Source organism: Oncorhynchus keta, chromosome 5 (genome assembly GCF_023373465.1).
Source record: "Oncorhynchus keta strain PuntledgeMale-10-30-2019 chromosome 5, Oket_V2, whole genome shotgun sequence".
NCBI lineage: Eukaryota > Metazoa > Chordata > Actinopteri > Salmoniformes > Salmonidae > Oncorhynchus > Oncorhynchus keta.
In genome coordinates, this window is record NC_068425.1 from 38681036 (window position 1) to 38705689 (window position 24654).

General features: G+C 36.8%; 1 protein-coding gene and 1 long non-coding RNA gene across 3 annotated transcripts; both read left to right on the plus strand.

The window, feature by feature from the left end:
- Positions 1–11345: 11345 nt before the first annotated feature.
- Positions 11346–24355, plus strand: LOC127930318 (NLR family CARD domain-containing protein 3-like). The gene is given in 11 exon segments (XM_052519925.1): positions 11346–11423; positions 11560–11658; positions 12588–12704; positions 13000–13078; positions 13208–13433; positions 13828–15357; positions 15360–15618; positions 15889–16062; positions 22879–23052; positions 23201–23247; positions 23684–24355. Coding segments are annotated over 11 exon segments (3321 nt in total). The 5' UTR covers positions 11346–11364; the 3' UTR covers positions 24241–24355.
- LOC127930321 (uncharacterized) lies at positions 18201–20138 on the plus strand. Of its 2 annotated transcripts, none has more exons than XR_008137963.1 (4): positions 18201–18262; positions 18928–19088; positions 19495–19657; positions 20013–20138. It is a non-coding gene; the product is annotated as an uncharacterized LOC127930321 (long non-coding RNA). The 2 variants fall into 2 exon arrangements; XR_008137964.1 differs by having other exon boundaries at positions 19495–19624.
- Positions 24356–24654: the final 299 nt, after the last annotated feature.

Consider the following 24654-nt stretch of genomic DNA (forward strand, 5'->3'; position numbering starts at 1 on the left):
TACACCTGTTGTATTCAGCATTTCACTGTAAGGTCTCTACACCTGTTGTATTCAGCATTTCACTGTAAGGTCTCTACACCTGTTGTATTCAGCATTTCACTGTAAGGTCTCTACACCTGTTGTATTCAGCATTTCACTGTAAGGTCTCTACACCTGTTGTATTCAGCATTTCACTGTAAGGTCTACCTACACCTGTTGTATTCAGCATTTCACTGTAAGGTCTACCTACACCTGTTGTATTCAGCATGTCACTGTAAGGTCTACCTACACCTGTTGTATTCAGCATTTCACTGTAAGGTCTACCTACACCTGTTGTATTCAGCATGTCACTGTAAGGTCTACCTACACCTGTTGTATTCAGCATTTCACTGTAAGGTCTACCTACACCTGTTGTATTCAGCATTTCACTGTAAGGTCTACCTACACCTGTTGTATTCAGCATTTCACTGTAAGGTCTACCTACACCTGTTGTATTCAGCATTTCACTGTAAGGTCTACCTACACCTGTTGTATTCAGCATGTCACTGTAAGGTCTACCTACACCTGTTGTATTCAGCATTTCACTGTAAGGTCTACCTACACCTGTTGTATTCAGCATGTCACTGTAAGGTCTACCTACACCTGTTGTATTCAGCATTTCACTGTAAGGTCTACCTACACCTGTTGTATTCAGCATTTCATTGTAAGGTCTCTACACCTGTTGTATTCAGCATTTCACTGTAAGGTCTACCTACACCTGTTGTATTCAGCATGTCACTGTAAGGTCTACCTACACCTGTTGTATTCAGCATTTCACTGTAAGGTCTACCTACACCTGTTGTATTCAGCATTTCACTGTAAGGTCTACCTACACCTGTTGTATTCAGCATGTCACTGTAAGGTCTACCTACACCTGTTGTATTCAGCATTTCACTGTAAGGTCTACCTACACCTGTTGTATTCAGCATTTCATTGTAAGGTCTCTACACCTGTTGTATTCAGCATTTCACTGTAAGGTCTACCTACACCTGTTGTATTCAGCATGTCACTGTAAGGTCTACCTACACCTGTTGTATTCAGCATTTCACTGTAAGGTCTACCTACACCTGTTGTATTCAGCATTTCACTGTAAGGTCTCTACACCTGTTGTATTCAGCATTTCACTGTAAGGTCTCTACACCTGTTGTATTCAGCATGTCACTGTAAGGTCTACTACACCTGTTGTATTCAGCATTTCACTGTAAGGTCTACCTACACCTGTTGTATTCAGCATTTCAATGTAAGGTCTCTACACCTGTTGTATTCAGCATTTCACTGTAAGGTCTACCTACACCTGTTGTATTCAGCATTTCACTGTAAGGTCTACCTACACCTGTTGTATTCAGCATTTCACTGTAAGGTCTACCTACACCTGTTGTATTCAGCATTTCACTGTAAGGTCTACCTACACCTGTTGTATTCAGCATTTCACTGTAAGGTCTACCTACACCTGTTGTATTCAGCATTTCACTGTAAGGTCTACCTACACCTGTTGTATTCAGCATTTCACTGTAAGGTCTCTACACCTGTTGTATTCAGCATTTCACTGTAAGGTCTACCTACACCTGTTGTATTCAGCATTTCACTGTAAGGTCTCTACACCTGTTGTATTCAGCATTTCACTGTAAGGTCTCTACACCTGTTGTATTCAGCATTTCACTGTAAGGTCTACCTACACCTGTTGTATTCAGCATTTCACTGTAAGGTCTACCTACACCTGTTGTATTCAGCATTTCACTGTAAGGTCTACCTACACCTGTTGTATTCAGCATTTCACTGTAAGGTCTACCTACACCTGTTGTATTCAGCATTTCACTGTAAGGTCTACCTACACCTGTTGTATTCAGCATGTCACTGTAAGGTCTACCTACACCTGTTGTATTCAGCATTTCACTGTAAGGTCTACCTACACCTGTTGTATTCAGCATGTCACTGTAAGGTCTACCTACACCTGTTGTATTCAGCATTTCACTGTAAGGTCTACCTACACCTGTTGTATTCAGCATTTCATTGTAAGGTCTCTACACCTGTTGTATTCAGCATTTCACTGTAAGGTCTACCTACACCTGTTGTATTCAGCATTTCACTGTAAGGTCTACCTACACCTGTTGTATTCAGCATTTCACTGTAAGGTCTCTACACCTGTTGTATTCAGCATGTCACTGTAAGGTCTACCTACACCTGTTGTATTCAGCATGTCACTGTAAGGTCTACTACACCTGTTGTATTCAGCATGTCACTGTAAGGTCTACTACACCTGTTGTATTCAGCATTTCACTGTAAGGTCTACCTACACCTGTTGTATTCAGCATTTCAATGTAAGGTCTCTACACCTGTTGTATTCAGCATTTCACTGTAAGGTCTACCTACACCTGTTGTATTCAGCATGTCACTGTAAGGTCTACCTACACCTGTTGTATTCAGCATGTCACTGTAAGGTCTACTACACCTGTTGTATTCAGCATGTCACTGTAAGGTCTCTACACCTGTTGTATTCAGCATTTCACTGTAAGGTCTCTACACCTGTTGTATTCAGCATTTCACTGTAAGGTCTCTACACCTGTTGTATTCAGCATTTCACTGTAAGGTCTCTACACCTGTTGTATTCATAATGTGACAAATACAATTTGATTTGATATTTGAAGGTTAAAAAGGCTTCTGAAGTTTGTAATTTCACTTTTGAAAAATGTCCATTAATTATAATCCACATAATAATATAAATGTCCATTAATTATAATCCACATAATAATATAAATGTCCATTAATTATAATCCACATAATAATATAAATGTCCATTAATTATAATCCACATAATAATATAAATGTCCATTAATTATAATAATAATAATATAAATGTCCATTCATTATAATCCACATAATAATATAAATGTCCATTAATTATAATCCACATAATAATATAAATGTCCATTAATTATAATCCACATAATAATATAAATGTCCTGTTGCTTCAGGATTATGTTCCTGCTGCAGCAAACTGACTGAAATGAAGATCCTACATGTGTAGCAGTATATCTGTCTTTAATGCACATGGCTTCATTAGGACGACAGGATTCTCTTTTCACCATTTGACATGTTATATTTACTGCTGTTTAGGCTGGTTGAATGAGTTCCCTATGATAGTCCACTTCTTCTGCAAGAAAACAGGCGGCCGCACCAGTTTCCTCATATGAGAGAGTCCACTTCTTCTGCAAGAAAACAGGCGGCCGCACCAGTTTCCTCATATGAGAGAGTCCACTTCTTCTGCAAGAAAACAGGCAGCCGCACCAGTTTCCTCATATGAGAGAGTCCACTTCTTCTGCAAGAAAACAGGCAGCCGCACCAGTTTCCTCATATGAGAGAGTCCACTTCATCTGCAAGAAAACAGGCAGCCGCACCAGTTTCCTCATATGAGAGAGTCCACTTCTTCTGCAAGAAAACAGGCAGCCGCACCAGTTTCCTCATATGAGAGAGTCTACTTCATCTGCAAGAAAACAAACATATGAGAGAGTCTACTTCTTCTGCAAGAAAACAGGCGGCCGCACCAGTTTCCTCATATGAAATTAAAAGTAGGTTTGTGACCTAACACACTTTCAAAATGGCTGTTGAAACTGTGGGACACATTTCTCTGCAAGAAGTCGGATAAATGTGTTGATTTGAAGGAAAGACGAGCAGACTGGTAAGTCTAGACTACATAGAACTATATTATATTATAAAGTTAGGTCGTTGAACTATATTATAAAGTTAGGTCGTTGTCAGACATTCAATAGTCAGAGTAGGTTTGATATATGATCTCTTATCATGCTGACAACCTGATGGTCTCGTTGGAAATGTGAAAAATATCAGGTCTAGGCTACCTGCTCTGTCCTGGCACTGGAAGGCCTATATTGTTATATGAAATAGCACTAATAAACCACTATTATACAGTTGAAGTCAGAAGTTTACATACACATTAGGTTGGAGCCATTAAAACTAGTTTTCCAACCACTCCACAAATGTCTTGTTAACAAACTATAGTTGTGTCAAGTCTGTCAGGACTTCTACTTTGTGACACAAGTCATTTTTCCAACAATTGTTTACTGACAGATTATTTCACTTATAATTCACTGTATCACAATTCCAGTGGGTCAGAAGTTTAAATACACTAAGTTGACTGTGCCTTTAAACAGCTTGGAAAATTCCAGAAAATTATGTCATGGCTTTAGAAGCTTCTGATAGGCTAAATCACATTATTTGAGTCAATTGGAGGTGTATCTGTGGATGTATTTCAGGGCCTACCTTCAAACTCAGTGCCTCTTTGCTTGACATCATGGGAAAGTCAAAAGAAATCCTCCAAAAACTCAGAAAAAAAATTGTAGACCTCCACAAGTCTGGTTCATCCTTGGGAGAAATTTCCAAACGCCTGAAGGTACCACGTTCAACTGTACAAACAATAATACGCACATATAAACACCATGGGACCATGCAGCCGTCATTCCAATCAGGAAGGAGACGCATTGTGTCTCCTATAGATTAACGTACTATTTTGCGAAAAGTGCAAATCAATCCCAGAACAGCAAAGGACCTTGTGAAGATGCTGGAGGAAAGAAGTACAAGTATCTATATCCACAGTAAAAACGAGTCCTATATCGACATAACCTGAAAGGCAGCTCAGCAAGGAAGAAGCTACTGCTCCAAAACCGCCATAAAAAAGCCAGACTACAGTTTGCAACTGCATATGGGGACAAAGATTGTACTCTTTGGAGAAATGTCCTCTGGACTGATGACACAAAAATAGAACTGTTTGGCCATAATGACCATCGTTATGTTTGGAGGAAAAGGGGGGAGGTTTGCAAGCCAACGAACACCATTATTGTGGTAAGCTTGTGGAAGACTACCTGAAACGTTTGACCCAAATTAAGCAATTTAAAGCAATGCTACCGAATACTAATTGAGTGTATGTAAACTTCTGACCCACTGGGAATGTGATGAAAGAAATAAAAGCTGAAATAAATCATTCCCTATACTATTATTCTGACATTTCACATTCTTAAAATAAAGTGGTGATCCTAACTGACCGAAGATTTTTTTATGGGATTAAATGTCAGCAATTGTGAAAACGGAGTTTAAATGTATTTGGCTAAGGTGTGTGTGACTGTACATTATAACCTAGCCTACATTACATAACATAAATGATCTTACTTGTTGCTTTCTGAATGTATGAATGTATTTCCCCCTCAGATCAATCATTCCCATTTTAGCCCTTCAGTCTACATTTTCAGATTTGTTTACAAAATAACAGATTGATAGATAATAGCCTACTGTTAATGAATACAAATAAGTGTGAGACGTGGCCTTGTGTTTGCACTGTCTATAACTACCTTAACAAACAGTGACTTATTATTATTATTATTGTTGCTGCTGCACTGTCTAGAACTACCTTAACAAACAGTGACTTATTATTATTATTATTATTGCTGTACTGTCTATAACTACCTTAACAAACAGTGACTTATTATTATTATTATTATTGTTGCTGTACTGTCTAGAACTACCTTAACAAACAGTGACTTATTATTATTATTATTATTGTTGCTGCACTGTCTAGAACTACCTTAACAAACAGTGACTATTATTATTATTATTGTTGCTGCACTGTCTATAACTACCTTAACAAACAGTGACTTATTATTATTATTATTATTGCTGCACTGTCTATAACTACCTTAACAAACAGTGACTTATTATTATTATTATTATTGTTGCTGCACTGTCTATAACTACCTTAACAAACAGTGACTTATTATTATTATTATTGTTGCTGCACTGTCTATAACTACCTTAACAAACAGTGACTTATTATTATTATTATTATTGTTGCTGCACTGTCTAGAACTACCTTAACAAACAGTGACTTATTATTATTATTATTATTATTATTATTATTATTGCTGTACTGTTATAACTACCTTAACAAACAGTGACTTATTATTATTATTATTATTGTTGCTGCACTGTCTAGAACTACCTTAACAAACAGTGACTTATTATTATTATTATTATTATTATTATTATTGCTGTACTGTCTATAACTACCTTAACAAACAGTGACTTATTATTATTATTATTGTTGCTGCACTGTCTATAACTACCTTAACAAACAGTGACTATTATTATTATTATTATTATTGTTGCTGCACTGTCTATAACTACCTTAACAAACAGTGACTTATTATTATTATTATTATTATTATTATTATTATTGCTGTACTGTCTATAACTACCTTAACAAACAGTGACTTATTATTATTATTATTATTGTTGCTGCACTGTCTAGAACTACCTTAACAAACAGTGACTATTATTATTATTATTATTATTATTATTATTATTATTATTGTTGCTGTACTGTCTATAACTACCTTAACAAACAGTGACTATTATTATTATTATTATTGCTGTACTGTCTATAACTACCTTAACAAACAGTGACTATTATTATTATTATTATTATTGTTGCTGTACTGTCTATAACTACCTTAACAAACAGTGACTATTATTATTATTATTATTGCTGTACTGTCTATAACTACCTTAACAAACAGTGACTTATTATTATTATTATTATTATTATTGTTGCTGCACTGTCTAGAACTACCTTAACAAACAGTGACTATTATTATTATTATTATTATTATGACTATTATTATTATTATTGTTGCTGCACTGTCTATAACTACCTTAACAAACAGTGACTTATTATTATTATTATTATTATTATTATTGTTGCTGCACTGTCTATAACTACCTTAACAAACAGTGACTTATTATTATTATTATTATTGCTGCACTGTCTAGAACTACCTTAACAAACAGTGACTATTATTATTATTATTATTATTGTTGCTGCACTGTCTAGAACTACCTTAACAAACAGTGACTTATTATTATTATTATTATTGTTGCTGTACTGTCTAGAACTACCTTAACAAACAGTGACTTATTATTATTATTATTATTATTATTATTATTATTATTATTATTATTGTTGCTGTACTGTCTAGAACTACCTTAACAAACAGTGACTATTATTATTATTATTATTATTGTTGCTGTACTGTCTAGAACTACCTTAACAAACAGTGACTTATTATTATTATTATTATGCTGCACTGTCTTATTATGACTATTATTATTATTATTATTATTGTTGCTGCACTGTCTAGAACTACCTTAACAAACAGTGACTATTATTATTATTATTATTGTTGCTGTACTGTCTAGAACTACCTTAACAAACAGTGACTTATTATTATTATTATTATTATTATTATTATTATTGTTGCTGCACTGTCTATAACTACCTTAACAAACAGTGACTATTATTATTATTATTGTTGCTGCACTGTCTAGAACTACCTTAACAAACAGTGACTATTATTATTATTATTGTTGCTGCACTGTCTAGAACTACCTTAACAAACAGTGACTATTATTATTATTATTATTGTTGCTGCACTGTCTAGAACTACCTTAACAAACAGTGACTATTATTATTATTATTATTGTTGCTGCACTGTCTAGAACTACCTTAACAAACAGTGACTATTATTATTATTATTATTGTTGCTGCACTGTCTAGAACTACCTTAACAAACAGTGACTATTATTATTATTATTATTGTTGCTGTACTGTCTAGAACTACCTTAACAAACAGTGACTATTATTATTATTATTGTTGCTGTACTGTCTAGAACTACCTTAACAAACAGTGACTATTATTATTATTATTGTTGCTACTGTCTAGAACTACCTTAACAAACAGTGACTATTATTACCTTTATTGTTGCTGCACTGTCTAGAACTACCTTAACAAACAGTGACTTATTATTATTATTATTATTATTATTATTATTGTTGCTGTACTGTCTAGAACTACCTTAACAAACAGTGACTATTATTATTATTATTATTGTTGCTGCACTGTCTAGAACTACCTTAACAGTGACTATTATTATTATTATTATTGTTGCTGCACTGTCTAGAACTACCTTAACAAACAGTGACTATTATTATTATTATTATTGTTGCTGCACTGTCTATAACTACCTTAACAGTGACTATTATTATTATTATTATTGTTGCTGCACTGTCTATAACTACCTTAACAGTGACTATTATTATTATTATTATTGTTGCTGCACTGTCTATAACTACCTTAACAGTGACTATTATTATTATTATTATTGTTGCTGCACTGTCTATAACTACCTTAACAGTGACTATTATTATTATTATTATTGTTGCTGCACTGTCTATAACTACCTTAACAGTGACTAGTTATTATTATTATTATTATTATTATTGTTGCTGCACTGTCTAGAACTACCTTAACAAACAGTGACTATTATTATTATTATTATTGTTGCTGCACTGTCTATAACTACCTTAACAAACAGTGACTATTATTATTATTATTATTGTTGCTGCACTGTCTATAACTACCTTAACAAACAGTGACTATTATTATTATTATTATTGTTGCTGCACTGTCTATAACTACCTTAACAAACAGTGACTATTATTATTATTATTGTTGCTGCACTGTCTAGAACTACCTTAACAAACAGTGACTATTATTATTATTGTTGCTGCACTGTCTATAACTACCTTAACAGTGACTATTATTATTATTATTATTGTTGCTGCACTGTCTATAACTACCTTAACAAACAGTGACTATTATTATTATTATTATTATTATTATTATTATTGTTGCTGTACTGTCTAGAACTACCTTAACAAACAGTGACTATTATTATTATTATTATTGTTGCTGCACTGTCTAGAACTACCTTAACAAACAGTGACTATTATTATTATTATTATTATTGTTGCTGCACTGTCTAGAACTACCTTAACAAACAGTGACTATTATTATTATTATTATTGTTGCTGCACTGTCTAGAACTACCTTAACAAACAGTGACTATTATTATTATTATTATTATTATTGTTGCTGCACTGTCTAGAACTACCTTAACAAACAGTGACTATTATTATTATTATTATTATTGTTGCTGCACTGTCTAGAACTACCTTAACAAACAGTGACTTATTATTATTATTATTATTATTGTTGCTGCACTGTCTAGAACTACCTTAACAAACAGTGACTATTATTATTATTATTATTATTGTTGCTGTACTGTCTAGAACTACCTTAACAAACAGTGACTATTATTATTATTATTATTAGAACTACCTTATTATTATTGTTGCTGCACTGTCTATAACTACCTTAACAAACAGTGACTATTATTATTATTATTATTATTGTTGCTGCACTGTCTAGAACTACCTTAACAAACAGTGACTATTATTATTATTATTGTTGCTGCACTGTCTATAACTACCTTAACAAACAGTGACTATTATTATTATTATTATTGTTGCTGCACTGTCTAGAACTACCTTAACAAACAGTGACTATTATTATTATTATTATTGTTGCTGCACTGTCTAGAACTACCTTAACAAACAGTGACTTATTATTATTATTATTATTGTTGCTGCACTGTCTAGAACTACCTTAACAAACAGTGACTATTATTATTATTATTATTATTGTTGCTGCACTGTCTAGAACTACCTTAACAAACAGTGACTATTATTATTATTATTATTGTTGCTGCACTGTCTAGAACTACCTTAACAAACAGTGACTTATTATTATTATTATTATTGTTGCTGCACTGTCTAGAACTACCTTAACAAACAGTGACTTATTATTATTATTATTGTTGCTATTATTATTATTATTATTATTATTGTTGCTGCACTGTCTAGAACTACCTTAACAAACAGTGACTTATTATTATTATTATTATTATTATTGTTGCTGCACTGTCTAGAACTACCTTAACAAACAGTGACTATTATTATTATTATTATTATTATTGTTGCTGCACTGTCTAGAACTACCTTAACAAACAGTGACTATTATTATTATTATTGTTGCTGCACTGTCTATAACTACCTTAACAAACAGTGATTATTATTATTATTATTATTGTTGCTGCACTGTCTAGAACTACCTTAACAAACAGTGACTATTATTATTATTATTATTGTTGCTGCACTGTCTAGAACTACCTTAACAAACAGTGACTATTATTATTATTATTGTTGCTGCACTGTCTAGAACTACCTTAACAAACAGTGACTATTATTATTATTATTATTATTATTGTTGCTGCACTGTCTAGAACTACCTTAACAAACAGTGACTATTATTATTATTATTATTATTATTGTTGCTGCACTGTCTATAACTACCTTAACAAACAGTGACTATTATTATTATTATTATTGTTGCTGTACTGTCTAGAACTACCTTAACAAACAGTGACTATTATTATTATTATTGTTGCTGCACTGTCTAGAACTACCTTAACAAACAGTGACTATTATTATTATTATTGTTGCTGCACTGTCTAGAACTACCTTAACAAACAGTGACTATTATTATTATTATTATTGTTGCTGCACTGTCTAGAACTACCTTAACAAACAGTGACTATTATTATTATTATTGTTGCTGCACTGTCTAGAACTACCTTAACAAACAGTGACTATTATTATTATTATTGTTGCTGCACTGTCTATAACTACCTTAACAAACAGTGACTTATTATTATTATTGTTGCTGCACTGTCTAGAACTACCTTAACAAACAGTTATTATTATTATTATTGTTGCTGCACTGTCTAGAACTACCTTAACAAACAGTGACAAACAGTCTAGAACTACCTTAACAAACAGTGACTATTATTATTATTATTGTTGCTGCACTGTCTAGAACTACCTTAACAAACAGTGACTATTATTATTATTATTGTTGCTGTACTGTCTAGAACTACCTTAACAAACAGTGACTATTATTATTATTATTGTTGCTGCACTGTCTAGAACTACCTTAACAAACAGTGACTATTATTATTATTATTGTTGCTGTACTGTCTAGAACTACCTTAACAAACAGTGACTTATTATTTATTATTATTATTATTATTATTGTTGCTGCACTGTCTAGAACTACCTTAACAAACAGTGACTTATTATTATTATTATTATTGTTGCTGCATTAGTCTGAACTGCACTGTCTAGAACTACCTTAACAAACAGTGACTTATTATTTATTATTATTATTATTATTATTATTATTATTGTTGCTGTACTGTCTAGAACTACCTTAACAAACAGTGACTATTATTATTATTATTATTATTATTGTTGCTGCACTGTCTAGAACTACCTTAACAAACAGTGACTATTATTATTATATTGACAGTTACCATGGGGAAGAGATGTCACAACTCCATAATCATGTGAATTCATTAAATCATCTGACTGTTTCGATGTGTCTGTTAGTAAATGTTTTTATTTCTGAATGAAATAAAATGAATTATGAATGAATTATTATGAATTATTATGAACAATTGACATTCAAGAATTAGTTGTCACTGTGTTAATCACAACCAACATGCTGGATCTCTGTTTAGTTGTCAGCGGTCTAAAATGAGTATCTCTGGGGAGAGAGAGGAGGGGGGCCCTGCCTCTAAAATGAGACTCTCTGGGGAACATGACACCACAGCTAAAAGGTGAGATGACAAGTTTGTTCATAAGAAGAGTTTATTTCCAAAATGCTGTATCCCGATCACATTTGTTTTCATCAGAAATGATTGCTCATGGTTACTTTCTATTGGTTCGGTTGCCAGAGACGTGACCCAGTCGTAAATTCTTTTTGTTCTGTATCTATGGATGAGACCCAGTAGTTAAGTCTTTTGTTCTGTATCTATGGATGAGACCCAGTAGTTAAGTCTTTTGTTCTGTATCTATGGATGAGACCCAGTAGTTAAGTCTTTTTGTTCTGTATCTATGGATGAGACCCAGTAGTTAAGTCTTTTGTTCTGTATCTATGGATGAGACCCAGTAGTTAAGTCTTTTGTTCTGTATCTATGGATGAGACCCAGTAGTTAAGTCTTTTTGTTCTGTATCTATGGATGAGACCCAGTCGTTAAGTCTTTTGTTCTGTATCTATGGATGAGACCCAGTAGTTAAGTCTTTTTGTTCTGTATCTATGGATGAGACCCAGTCGTTAAGTCTTTTGTTCTGTATCTATGGATGAGACCCAGTCGTTTGTTCTCAATGATCCATTGCCATACTGGGTGGTAACATTCTTATCTCTTGCCCTTTCTAGCTAGACAACTACAGATAACTTACAGTCACGTCAAAGAGTGCAGCCAGAATAACAGCAAAGTAGCTGCAATTCCATTTGTTTTAGCTGTTTTCTAGTGACATTTATTTGGATAAATCCATGACAATGAGGCAAAATTTCACCTGGAATAGAACATGTGCTCTCTCGTCAGGACACTGTTGTTCAGAGTCCTTTCAACCATCAAAGTCAATGTACCAACATTTCTGAAAACGGATATATAGCGTTTTGGAATGAAACTCTTTTTACAGTATGTTTCTCCATCTGAGCTCAGAGTAGATGAGAGACAGAATGTTTGTCTCTGTTGTGTTGAAGTCCAATCAAGCAGGAGAGACCAGCCTCCCCTGTACCCAGCTGTGTGTCCATGAAGAGTGAGCGGTCTATGGGTCATCCTATACTGTTTAGAGAGGCAGACTTTTCTACTGGACAAAGGTAAGAGGTACTCATGGGTCCTGGTCTGTGAGTTAAACAAAACTGTCTCTAGTCATTTCTCCTCCCATTTTTCAATGTATGTTTGTTGTTTTAATAATCCATAGGCAAATCCTTATTTCCATTTTCAAAGTCCTGAAACAATATTAAACAAACACAACATTCCCTCCCTGTGTGTGTGTGTGTGTGTGTGTGTGTGTGTGTGTGTGTGTGTGTGTGTGTGTGTGTGTGTGTGTGTGTGTGTGTGTGTGTGTGTGTGTGTGTGTGTGTGTGTACTCCTTGGATGTTTTGTCCACAGAAACCAAGAGGAGAGGTCAGAGATTCTCAGGGGTCAGTCTTCCCAGAGTCATCAAACAGACCTGGCCCCCATATTCAGTGTATGTGGTCCTGTTATGTACATTTGTTTTTGTTTACCTCAAGTAAAGTTGATCTGTCAATCATTCATTAATGTGTTAATGAGAGAGCATTTATTCTCTTGCTTAACTTATTTACTTTATTTATTTCAGTTGCTTGAAGAGAATATTATCACATTTGTAAAGAACGAGCTGAAGATGTTCAAGAGGATTCTTAGTCCAGAACTCCCAGAAGGCTTTGAGAGTCAGAAGCAGGATAAGGAAGTGGATGCTGAAGATGAGAAGCATGAGAGCAGTGCCAGAGAGGGGGCTCTGAAGATCACACTGCACGTCCTGAGGAAAATGAACCAGAAGGAGCTTGCTGACACACTGGAGAAAAGTAAGAGCTGTCTGCCTCATGTTGAATGCTGTTTTATAACAAACATTTAAAAGCTTAAACTAAAGTACAGCTAAAATAGCCGTGTAACTCAATGACATTGTACCAGACTTAACACAACACCTAGTGACCTCATCAAGTACAGTACCAGCAGGGATGTGTTGTGGTGATTAATTTAGACAAGAGAGAATTAATAATACCATCAATAATACCAATAATGATATAAATCAGTCACACCGGTAATGTAATGTATAATGAAAACATTTACACATTTATACAGACAGTTACAGTAAGATAATACATTATTACAATGTAAACATTCTAGCACAATCTAACAATACTGTAGGCATTAAATCAGATGTAATATTAATATCCTCTGTGTTATTTCTTCATTCAGATGAACTTGCTGTGATTTGCCAACGTGAACTCAAATCTAATCTAAAGAAGAAGTTTCAATGTGTATTTGAGGGGATCGCTAAACAAGGAAACCCAACACTTCTCAATAAGATCTACACAGAGCTCTACATCACAGAGGGTGGAACAGGAGAGGTCAATAATGAACATGAGCTGAGACAGATTGAGACAACAACCAGGAAACAAGCAAGACCAGAGACTGCAATCAAATGTAATGACATCTTCAAACCCTTAACTGGACAAGACAAACCTATCAGAACTGTGCTGACAAAGGGAGTCGCTGGCATTGGAAAAACAGTCTCTGTGCAGAAGTTCATTCTGGACTGGGCTGAAGGAAAAGCAAATCAGGATGTCCAATTTGTTTTTTCATTCCCTTTTCGGGAGCTGAATTTGATGAAAGAGGACAAACACACTTTGATTGAACTTCTCAATCACTTCTCAATGGAAAACAAAGAATCAAGAATCTCCAACTACGACAAGTACAACGTTCTGTTCATCTTTGATGGTCTGGATGAGTGCCGACTGCCCCTAGACTTCCAGAACAACAAGATCTGTTGGGACGTCACAGAGTCAACCTCAGTGGATGTTCTGCTGACAAATCTCATCAAGGGAAACCTGCTTCCCTCTGCTCTCCTCTGGATAACTACCCGACCTGCAGCAGCCAATCAGATCCCTTCAGGGTGTGTTGACCAGGTGACAGAGGTACGAGGGTTCAATGACCCACAGAAGGAGGAGTACTTCAGGAAGAGATTCAGTGATGAGGACCTGGCCAGCAGTATCATCTCACACATAAAGACATCAAGGAGCCTCCACATCATGTGCCACATTCCAGTCTTCTGTTGGATTTCTGCAACAGTCCTTGAACACATGCTGAAGCATAAGAGAGAAGAGATGCCCAAGACTCTGACTGAGATGTACACACACCTTGTGGTGTTTCATACCAAACAGAAGAATGAAAAGTATCTTGGGAAAGAAGAGACAGGTCCACACTGGAATAAAGAGAGCATTCTGTCACTGGGAAAACTGGCTTTTCAACAGCTTGTGAAGGGCAATCTGATTTTCTATGAAGAAGACCTGAAAGAGGCTGGCATTGATGTCAATGAAGCCTCAGTGTACTCAGGATTGTGCACACAGCTCTTTAAAGAGGAATGTGGGCTGTACCAGGACAAGGTGTACTGCTTCGTGCATCTGAGCATTCAGGAGTTTCTGGCTGCTGTATATGTGTTCCTCTCATTCAGCAACAACAATGAAAATCTAATGGCCGAACCTCAATCAACATCCAGGAACTTTTATGTGAGGATCAGACAGAAAATTAAAGTCACCGTCTACAAGAGTGCTGTGGATGAAGCCTTACAAAGTGAGACGGGAAACCTGGACCTTTTCCTCCGCTTCCTTCTGGGCCTCTCACTGCAGTCCAATCAGAAGCACTTACGAGGTCTACTGACAAAGACAAGAAGCAGCTCACAGAGCCATGAAAAAACAGTCAAGTACATCAAGGAGAAGATCAGGGAGAATCCTCTCCAGAGAGGAGCATCAATCTGTTCCACTGTCTGAATGAACTGAATGACCATTCTCTAGTGGAGGAGATCCAACGCTACCTGAGATCAGGAAGTGTCTCAGAAGCCAAACTCTCACCTTCACAGTGGTCAGCTCTGGTCTTTGTGTTGCTGTCTTCAGAAAAGGAGCTGGATGTGTTTGACCTGAAGAAATACTCCAGATCAGAGGAAGGTCTTCTGAGGCTACTGCCAGTGGTCAAAGTCTCCAGAGCTGCTCTGTGAGTAAATACAATGATATTTAAGAACTAATCAGCAGGATGAAATATTCAGTTTAGAGAATAATCTGTATTATTGAATAACATATTGAATCAGTACATTGCTGTTCACATTAGTATAATAAAATAACCATACAATTCTAGGAGACGGAAGATGAATCTATTGTATATGTTGTTTGAGAGAATGAACTAAATACATCTGCAATTGTCCTTCTACAATCCTGGTGTTAAATGAACAGTGTGTTTGTAAAATCATGATGATCTCTTTGTCAGGCTGTCAGGCTGTGGAGTCACGGACAAAGGCTGTGCTTCTCTGGCCTCTGCTCTGAAGTCAAACCCCTCACACCTGAGAGAGCTGGATCTGAGTAACAATGACCTGAAGGATTCAGGAGTGAAGCTGCTCTCTGACGGACTGGGGAATCCCCACTGTAAACTGGAGACTCTGAGGTCAGTATTCCTGTTGTCATGACGTTGGCCTGGTGGTAGGTTTATGACAGTCATAAATACCTCTCCACCCCCCCCCTTTTCCTCTCTCTACCCTACTGATGTGACATTTAAAAACCCCTTGGTTAACATAGAGATTCTGGGAACATCAGAAGGTGGGGGGAAATGAACTATATTCTGGTAATCCGACCAATTGAACATATGCGGTGGTACTTAATGAATATGATGTCAGTTCGGTTGTCATCTGAGACATTCTCATCAATGATACGATGACATAAACTCTAGTCTGAGCATTGTAGTTATCGGATTCACATGGAATTGTTGTTCAATTTAAATGTTTGAATATAAAATTATTGGTGAAAAGATTAAATGTAATTTTAGCTTCCAAATGAGAGATTTGGGTTTTCATAAGGTTAGGGCTCTGCTCAATCAGTGACCCGCCCCTGTGAAGAGACATGGGCTGTAAACTATGAAAACACACCCTTCTCCCTCCACTTTATAAAGTCTTGACGAAAATGTAACTTCCTGTTCCGGGTACATTAGGATGACGGTCCGATGTCAGAATGGTTCAGATAATAACTGTTCCGGGTACATTAGGATGACGGTCCGATGTCAGAATGGTTCAGATAATAACTGTTCCGGGTACATTAGGATGACGGTCCGATGTCAGAATGGTTCAGATAATAACTGTTCTGGGTACATTAGGATGACGGTCCGATGTCAGAATGGTTCAGATAATAACTGTTCTGGGTACATTAGGATGACGATCCGATGTCAGAATGGTTCAGATAATAACTACAGAACGAAGCCAACCTGAGTGTGAGATTTGGTTGCGAATGGTATGAACTCTTATTCACTACAGAAGTGATACCTCCTAGCCGTTGAGTTAGCAACAGCAGCTGCAAAAGTGGGCTAGGAAAGAACAGACAGAGTATCCCGTCTACCACACAACGACATTACTACAACGTATCCAATTTACAAGCAGACATTCTTCAATAGAACTCGGTTGAGCAACACGGCCTTCCATCTACCACCAAATTACCGAAGCGCAGCTCAGAGTAAATATTTATTGCATTTTCCTTTTCCAAATGGGCGGGAATGCATAATTTAGAATGCATAAGATACCATATTTACATTAGAGACAGGTACACATAGTCCATCATATTGTTCCTCAGTCTTCCCAGGTACTCATTTCACTCAAACCACATAGTCCCCTTTTCATAGTCCACATCATATGTGTTTCCGTCCACATAGTCCACATCATATGTGTTTACAGAGACATTTTCCTTTATGACATAATTTGTAATCAAGGTATGATTACCAGACACATATTCTGTGTATGTCTGTGTGATTATCATATATGTTTACCAGGACACATTTAGTAAATAAATAATTAAACCATCATATTTTGAATTGCTGATTCAACTTGTTAGCCAGGGTTTGTGAAGATAACCACAGAATTTATAACTTTCAGATGAGACTGAAATAAGGTGCCAATTAATATTGACTGCTATTGATGTAAAATATTACTAGGTCTTTAAGAGTTTATTCGGAAGATAACTGCTTTGTAAATATTATTTCGTAGTGCCCCGACTTTCTAGTTAATTACATAGTCCACATCATATGTGTTTACCAGGTACATAGTCCACATCATATGTGTTTACCAGACACATAGTCCACATCATATGTGTTTACCAGGTACACATAGTCCACATCATATGTGTTTACCAGACACATAGTCCACATCATATGTGTTTACCAGACACATAGTCCACATCATATGTGTTTACCAGACACATAGTCCACATCATATGTGTTTACACATAGTCCACATCATATGTGTTTACCAGGACACATAGTCCACATCATATGTGTTTACACATAGTCCACATCATATGTGTTTACCACATAGTCCACATCATATGTGTTTACCAGGTACACATAGTCCACATCATATGTGTTTTACCAGACACATAGTCCACATCATATGTGTTTACCAGACACACATAGTCCACATCATATGTGTTTTACACATAGTCCACATCATATATGTTTACCAGACACATAGTCCACATCATATGTGTTTACCAGACACATAGTCCACATCCAGACACATATCCACATCATATGTTTTACCAGGTACACATAGTCCACATCATATGTGTTTACCAGACACATAGTCCACATCATATGTGTTTACCAGGTACACATAGTCCACATCATATGTGTTTACCAGGACACATAGTCCACATCATATGTGTTTACCAGACACATAGTCCACATCATATGTGTTTACCAGACACATAGTCCACACATAGTCCACATCATATATGTGTTTACCAGACACATAGTCCACATCATATGTGTTTACCAGACACATAGTCCACATCATATGTGTTTACCAGGTACACATAGTCCACATCATATGTTTACAGTTTACCAGACACATAATGTTTACCAGACACACATAGTCATCATATGTGTTTACCAGACACATAGTCCACATCATATGTGTTTACCAGACACATAGTCCACATCATATGTGTTTACCAGACACATAGTCCACATCATATGTGTTTACCAGTACACATAGTCCATCATATGTGTTTACCAGACACATAGTCCACATCATATGTGTTTACCAGGACACATAGTCCACATCATATGTGTTTAATAGTCCACATCATATGTGTTTACCAGACACACATAGTCCACATCATATGTGTTTACCAGACACATAGTCCACATCATATGTGTACCAGACACATACATCATATGTGTTTACCAGGTACACATTAATACAGACACATAGTCCACATCATATGTGTTTACCAGGTACACATAGTCCACATCATATGTGTTTACCAGGTACACATAGTCCACATCATATGTGTTTACCAGGTACACATAGTCCACATCATATGTGTTTACCAGACACATAGTCCACATCATATGTGTTTACCAGGTACACATAGTCCACATCATATGTGTTTACCAGACACATAGTCCACATCATATGTGTTTACCAGGTACACATAGTCCACATCATATGTGTTTACCAGACACATAGTCCACATCATATGTGGTACACATAGTCCACATCATATGTGTTACCAGTACACATAGTCCACATCATATGTGTTTACCAGGTACACATAGTCCACATCATATGTGTTTACCAGGTACACATAGTCCACATCATATGTGTTTACCAGGTACACATAGTCCACATCATATGTGTTTACCAGACACATAGTCCACATCATATGTGTTTACCAGACACATAGTCCACATCATATGTGTTTACCAGACACATAGTCCACATCATATGTGTTTACCAGACACATAGTCCACATCATATGTGTTTACCAGACACATAGTCCACATCATATGTGTTTACCAGGACACATAGTCCACATCATATGTGTTTACCAGACACATAGTCCACATCATATGTGTTTACCAGGTACACATAGTCCACATCATATGTGTTTACCAGGTACACATAGTCCACATCATATGTGTTTACCAGGTACACATAGTCCACATCATATGTGTTTACCAGGTACACATAGTCCACATCATATGTGTTTACCAGGTACACATAGTCCACATCATATGTGTTTACACATAGTCCACATCATATGTGTTTACACATAGTCCACATCATATGTGTTTACACAGTCCACATATGTGTTTACACATAGTCCACATCATATGTGTTTACCAGACACACATAGTCCACATCATATGTGTTTACCAGGTACACATAGTCCACATCATATGTGTTTACCAGACACATAGTCCACATCATATATGTTTACCAGACACATAGTCCACATCATATGTGTTTACCAGGTACACATAGTCCACATCATATGTGTTTACCAGGTACATAGTCCACATCATATGTGTTTACCAGACACATAGTCCACATCATATATGTTTACCAGACACATAGTCCACATCATATGTGTTTACCAGACACATAGTCCACATCATATGTGTTTACCAGGTACACATAGTCCACATCATATGTGTTTACCAGGCACATAGTCCACATCATATGTGTTTACCAGGTACATAGTCCACATCATATGGTTTACCAGACACATAGTCCACATCATATGTGTTTACCAGACACATAGTCCACATCATATGTGTTTACCAGACACATAGTCCACATCATATGTGTGTGGACAGTGAAGTTTACAGTTTTAAATTTGGCGCTATGCTCCATCATTTTCGATTGAGATCAAATGATTCATATTAGGTGACAGACAGTACAGAATGTTACCTTTAATTAGAGGTTAATGGTGAGAGGTTAGAATGTCACCTTTAATTAGAGGTTAATGGTGAGAGGTTAGAATGTCACCTTTAATTAGAGGTTAATGGTGAGAGGTTAGAATGTCACCTTTAATTAGAGGTTAATGGTGAGAGGTTAGAATGTAACCTTTAATTAGAGGTTAATGGTGAGAGGTTAGAATGTCACCTTTAATTAGAGGTTAATGGTGAGAGGTTAGAATGTCACCTTTAATTAGAGGTTAATGGTGAGAGGTTAGAATGTCACCTTTAATTAGAGGTTAATGGTGAGAGGTTAGAATGTCACCTTTAATTAGAAGTTGATGGTGAGAGGTTAGAATGTCACCTTTTAATTAGAGGTTAATGGTGAGAGGTTAGTATGTTTTGTTGTAGCCTCTGTAATTCTCTCACTCGTTATTATTAATGATTAACTCATGATAATGTAATGTAAATGTAAATGTAAATGTAAATGATTTTTCTTAATCATGGAAGTCACAAGCTTGATGTATTCATTGCACTAAACTTTTCACAATTTTAATACACAATAAGTGAATTGGTCAGAATACTTTTACTTTTTCATATAGGGGGACTAGATACATAAAGTGTGTTTATTTTTCTAAATGGTGAAACGGATATGTATGAATATACCCTCAAATAAAAGGTGACATTATATTCTGTTACCTTAGATGAAACATTTTATCTAAAATTGAAAATGATATAGTTTAGAAACACATTTTAAATGTTAGCTACACTGTCAAAAGATGGCGCCGAAGAGGATGGCTGACGTCTTACTTCCTAATCAATTGCGTTATTTTGTTAGTTTTTTAGCGTTGTTTGTCACATATATTATTTTACTTATTTTGTACATAATGTTGCTGCTACCGTCTCTTATGACTGAAAAATAACTTCTGGACATAAGAACTGCGATTCCTCACTACGAACTGGAGGAAGCTTTTTCCTTTAACGAGTAGAATATACTGCTCTCCCGGGAACAGGCCCAAATCCCCGTAATTTGCATGAAGAAAAGACGGAGGAAAAGAGGACGCAAATTGAGCTGCCTTCTGAGAATCCGTAGGCGAGCGATTAAACTCCCACTGCCATCCATTCTACTTGCTAGCATGCAATCATTGGAAAATAAAATTGATGACCAACGATTACGATTATCCTACCGACAGGACATTAAGAACTGTAATATCTAATGTTTCACCGAGTCGTAGCTGAACGACGACACGGATAATATCGAGCTGGTGGGATTTTTAATGATTTTTAACAGAGAAGCTACGTCTGGTAAGACGAGGGGTGGGGGTGTGTGTCTCTTTGTCAATAACAACTGGTGCGTGATGTCTAATATTAAAGAAGTCTCGAGGTATTGCTTACCCGAGGGAGAATACCTTATGATAAGCTGTAGACCACACTATCTACCAAGAGATTTCTCATCTATATTATTCATAGCCATCTACTTACCACCACAGACTGATGCTGGCACTATGACCGCACTCAACCAACTCTATCAGGCCATAAGCAAACAAGAAAATGCTCATCCAGAAGCTGCGCCCCTAGTGGCCAGGGACTTTAATACAGGCAAAATTAAATCAGTTTTACCAAATTACCAAACTTTCCCCCTCAGGAGACTGAAAAGATTTGGCATGGGTCCCCCTATCAAAAAGATCTACAGCTGCATCATCGAGAGCATCCTTACCGGTTGCATCACCGCCTGCTATGGCAACTGCTCGGCATCTGACCACAAGGCACTACAGGGGGTAGTGCGTACGGCCCAGTACATCACTGGGGCCAAGCTTCCTGCCACCCTTCCTGCCAACCAGGACCTATATAATAGGTGGTGTCAGAGGAAAGCCCATAAAATTGTCAGAGACTCAAGTCACCCTAGTCATAGACTGTTTTCTCTGCTACCGCACGGCAAGTGGTACCGTAGCACCAAGTCTGGGACCAAAAGGATCCTTAATAGCTTCTACCCCCCAAGCCATAAGACTGCTGAACAATTCATCAAATGGCCACCGGACCATTACATAGACCCCCACTCTCCCCATCCATTTGGTTGCTGATACTCGCTGTTAAATATCTTTGCATAGTCACTTCACCCCTACCTACATGTAAAAATGACTTCAACTAACCTGTAACCCCGCACTCTGACTCAGTACTGGTACCCCTTGTATATAACCTCATTATTGTTATGTTATTGTGTTACTTTTTATAGTTTTTTATTTTGTTTTTTACTTTAGTTTATTTGGTAAATATTTTCTTAACTCTTCTTGAACTGCACTGTTGGTTAAGGGCTTGTAAGTAAGCATTTCACTGTAAGGTCTACACTTGTTGTATTCGGCGCATGTGACAATTCAAGTTGGATTTGATTTTGATTTGATTTTGTATGGTGTGGACTGAATACTCAATACAATCTAAATCTGATACCTCACTGTCTGTCTTTTGACTGATACTGCTTTTTAAATGGTCTGGTCAGTTAACAGTGTGTTTGTGAAATGATGATGATCTCTTTGTCAGGCTGTCAGGCTGTCTAGTCACAGAGGAAGGCTGTGCTTCTCTGGTCTCAGCTCTGAGGTCAAACCCCTCACATCTGAGAGAACTGGACCTGAGCTACAATCACCCAGGAGACTCAGGAGTCAGACTGCTCTCTGCTGGACTGGAGGATCCAAACTACAGACTGGAGAAACTCAAGTATGTAGAGGGTTTATGTCAATGTTCATATCAGACATGTTTGAGTTATCAGGCCTGTTAAGACAAACATTCTTACCAAATTATATGCTGACTGTGTGTGTTGTGTGTATCCCTCAATGACTGTCTGTTCTTCTGCTTACCGCTACAGTGTGGAACATGGTGGAGAGATCAGAATGAAACCTGGCCTTAGAAAATGTGAGTGTTGACTACTGTGAAGAATATGACTAAGAATAAGTCTTAAATTCAAGTTAAGTCAAAGACCACCATCATTACTTACTTGGTCATATTAAATATAATATGTAGTTCTACAGAAGCAGAAATCAGGGACACCAAAGTTTAGAACGAGTTGCTTTGACAATGTGTGTGTCTGTGTAGGTGAGTGGCATGTTCGTGTTACATTAGAAATGTGTGTGTGTTCAGGGTGTGAGTGTATGTGTGTCATTTTGTGAATAAGTCTTTTTTTACATTACCATACAGTATAACATATGATCATTCAACAAGTCTCAAGTTACCTTAACTTCTCCTGTTGATACCTAGACACATCTACATTAAATTAATTAGTGAAAAGTGAATTAACATTCTAATGTGAATGATGATGATTTCTAATATTGTGTCTGGTTTTATCCATCAGATGTCTGTGATCTCACACTGGACCCAAACACAGTAAACAGACTCCTCTCTCTGTCTGAGGAGAACAGAAAGGTGACATGTAGGAGACAGGAGCGGCGGTATCCTGATCACACAGAGAGATTTGAGGACTGTGAACAGGTGCTGTGTAAAGAGGGTCTGACTGGGCGCTGTTACTGGGAGGTAGAGAGGAGTGGGGGAGGGGCTGTTATGGGAGTGACATATAAAGGAATCAAAAGGAGAGGAGGGGGCATTGACTGTGGGATTGGATACAATGACAAGTCCTGGAGTCTGGTCTGCTCTGACAACAGTTACAAGGCCTGTCACAATAATAATCACACTACCATAGACGTCCCGTCCTCCAGCTCCCACAGAGTAGGAGTGTATCTGGACTGGCCAGCCGGCACTCTGTCCTTCTACAGAGTCTCCTCTGACACACTGACCCACCTGTACACATTCTACACCACATTCACTGAGCCCCTCTATCCAGGGTTTAGGGTTTATGATGTTACCTCCTCCGTGTCCCTTTGTCAAGTGGTTCCTGTGTCAAACACAACATGATGTTTCACTCTAATCATGTGTTTTATGTTTGATCACAATATGACATTTAAATACATGGAGGAACACACCAGTTTGGATCAATTTATTCCTGGAAATAATAACCATGGTAACTCTGTGTCCGTCTCTTTCTGTGATCCTGCGCCCTGTGAGAACACACACACGGCACACACACACTGGACTCACACACACAGTACACACACACAGGACTCACACACACAAACACACACACACTGTACACACACACTGGACTCACACACACAAACACACACACACGGTACACACACACGGTACACACACACTGGACTCACACACTGGACTCACACACACAGTACACACACACTGGACTCACACACACAAACACACACACACTGTACACACACACTGGACTCACACACACAAACACACACACAGGAC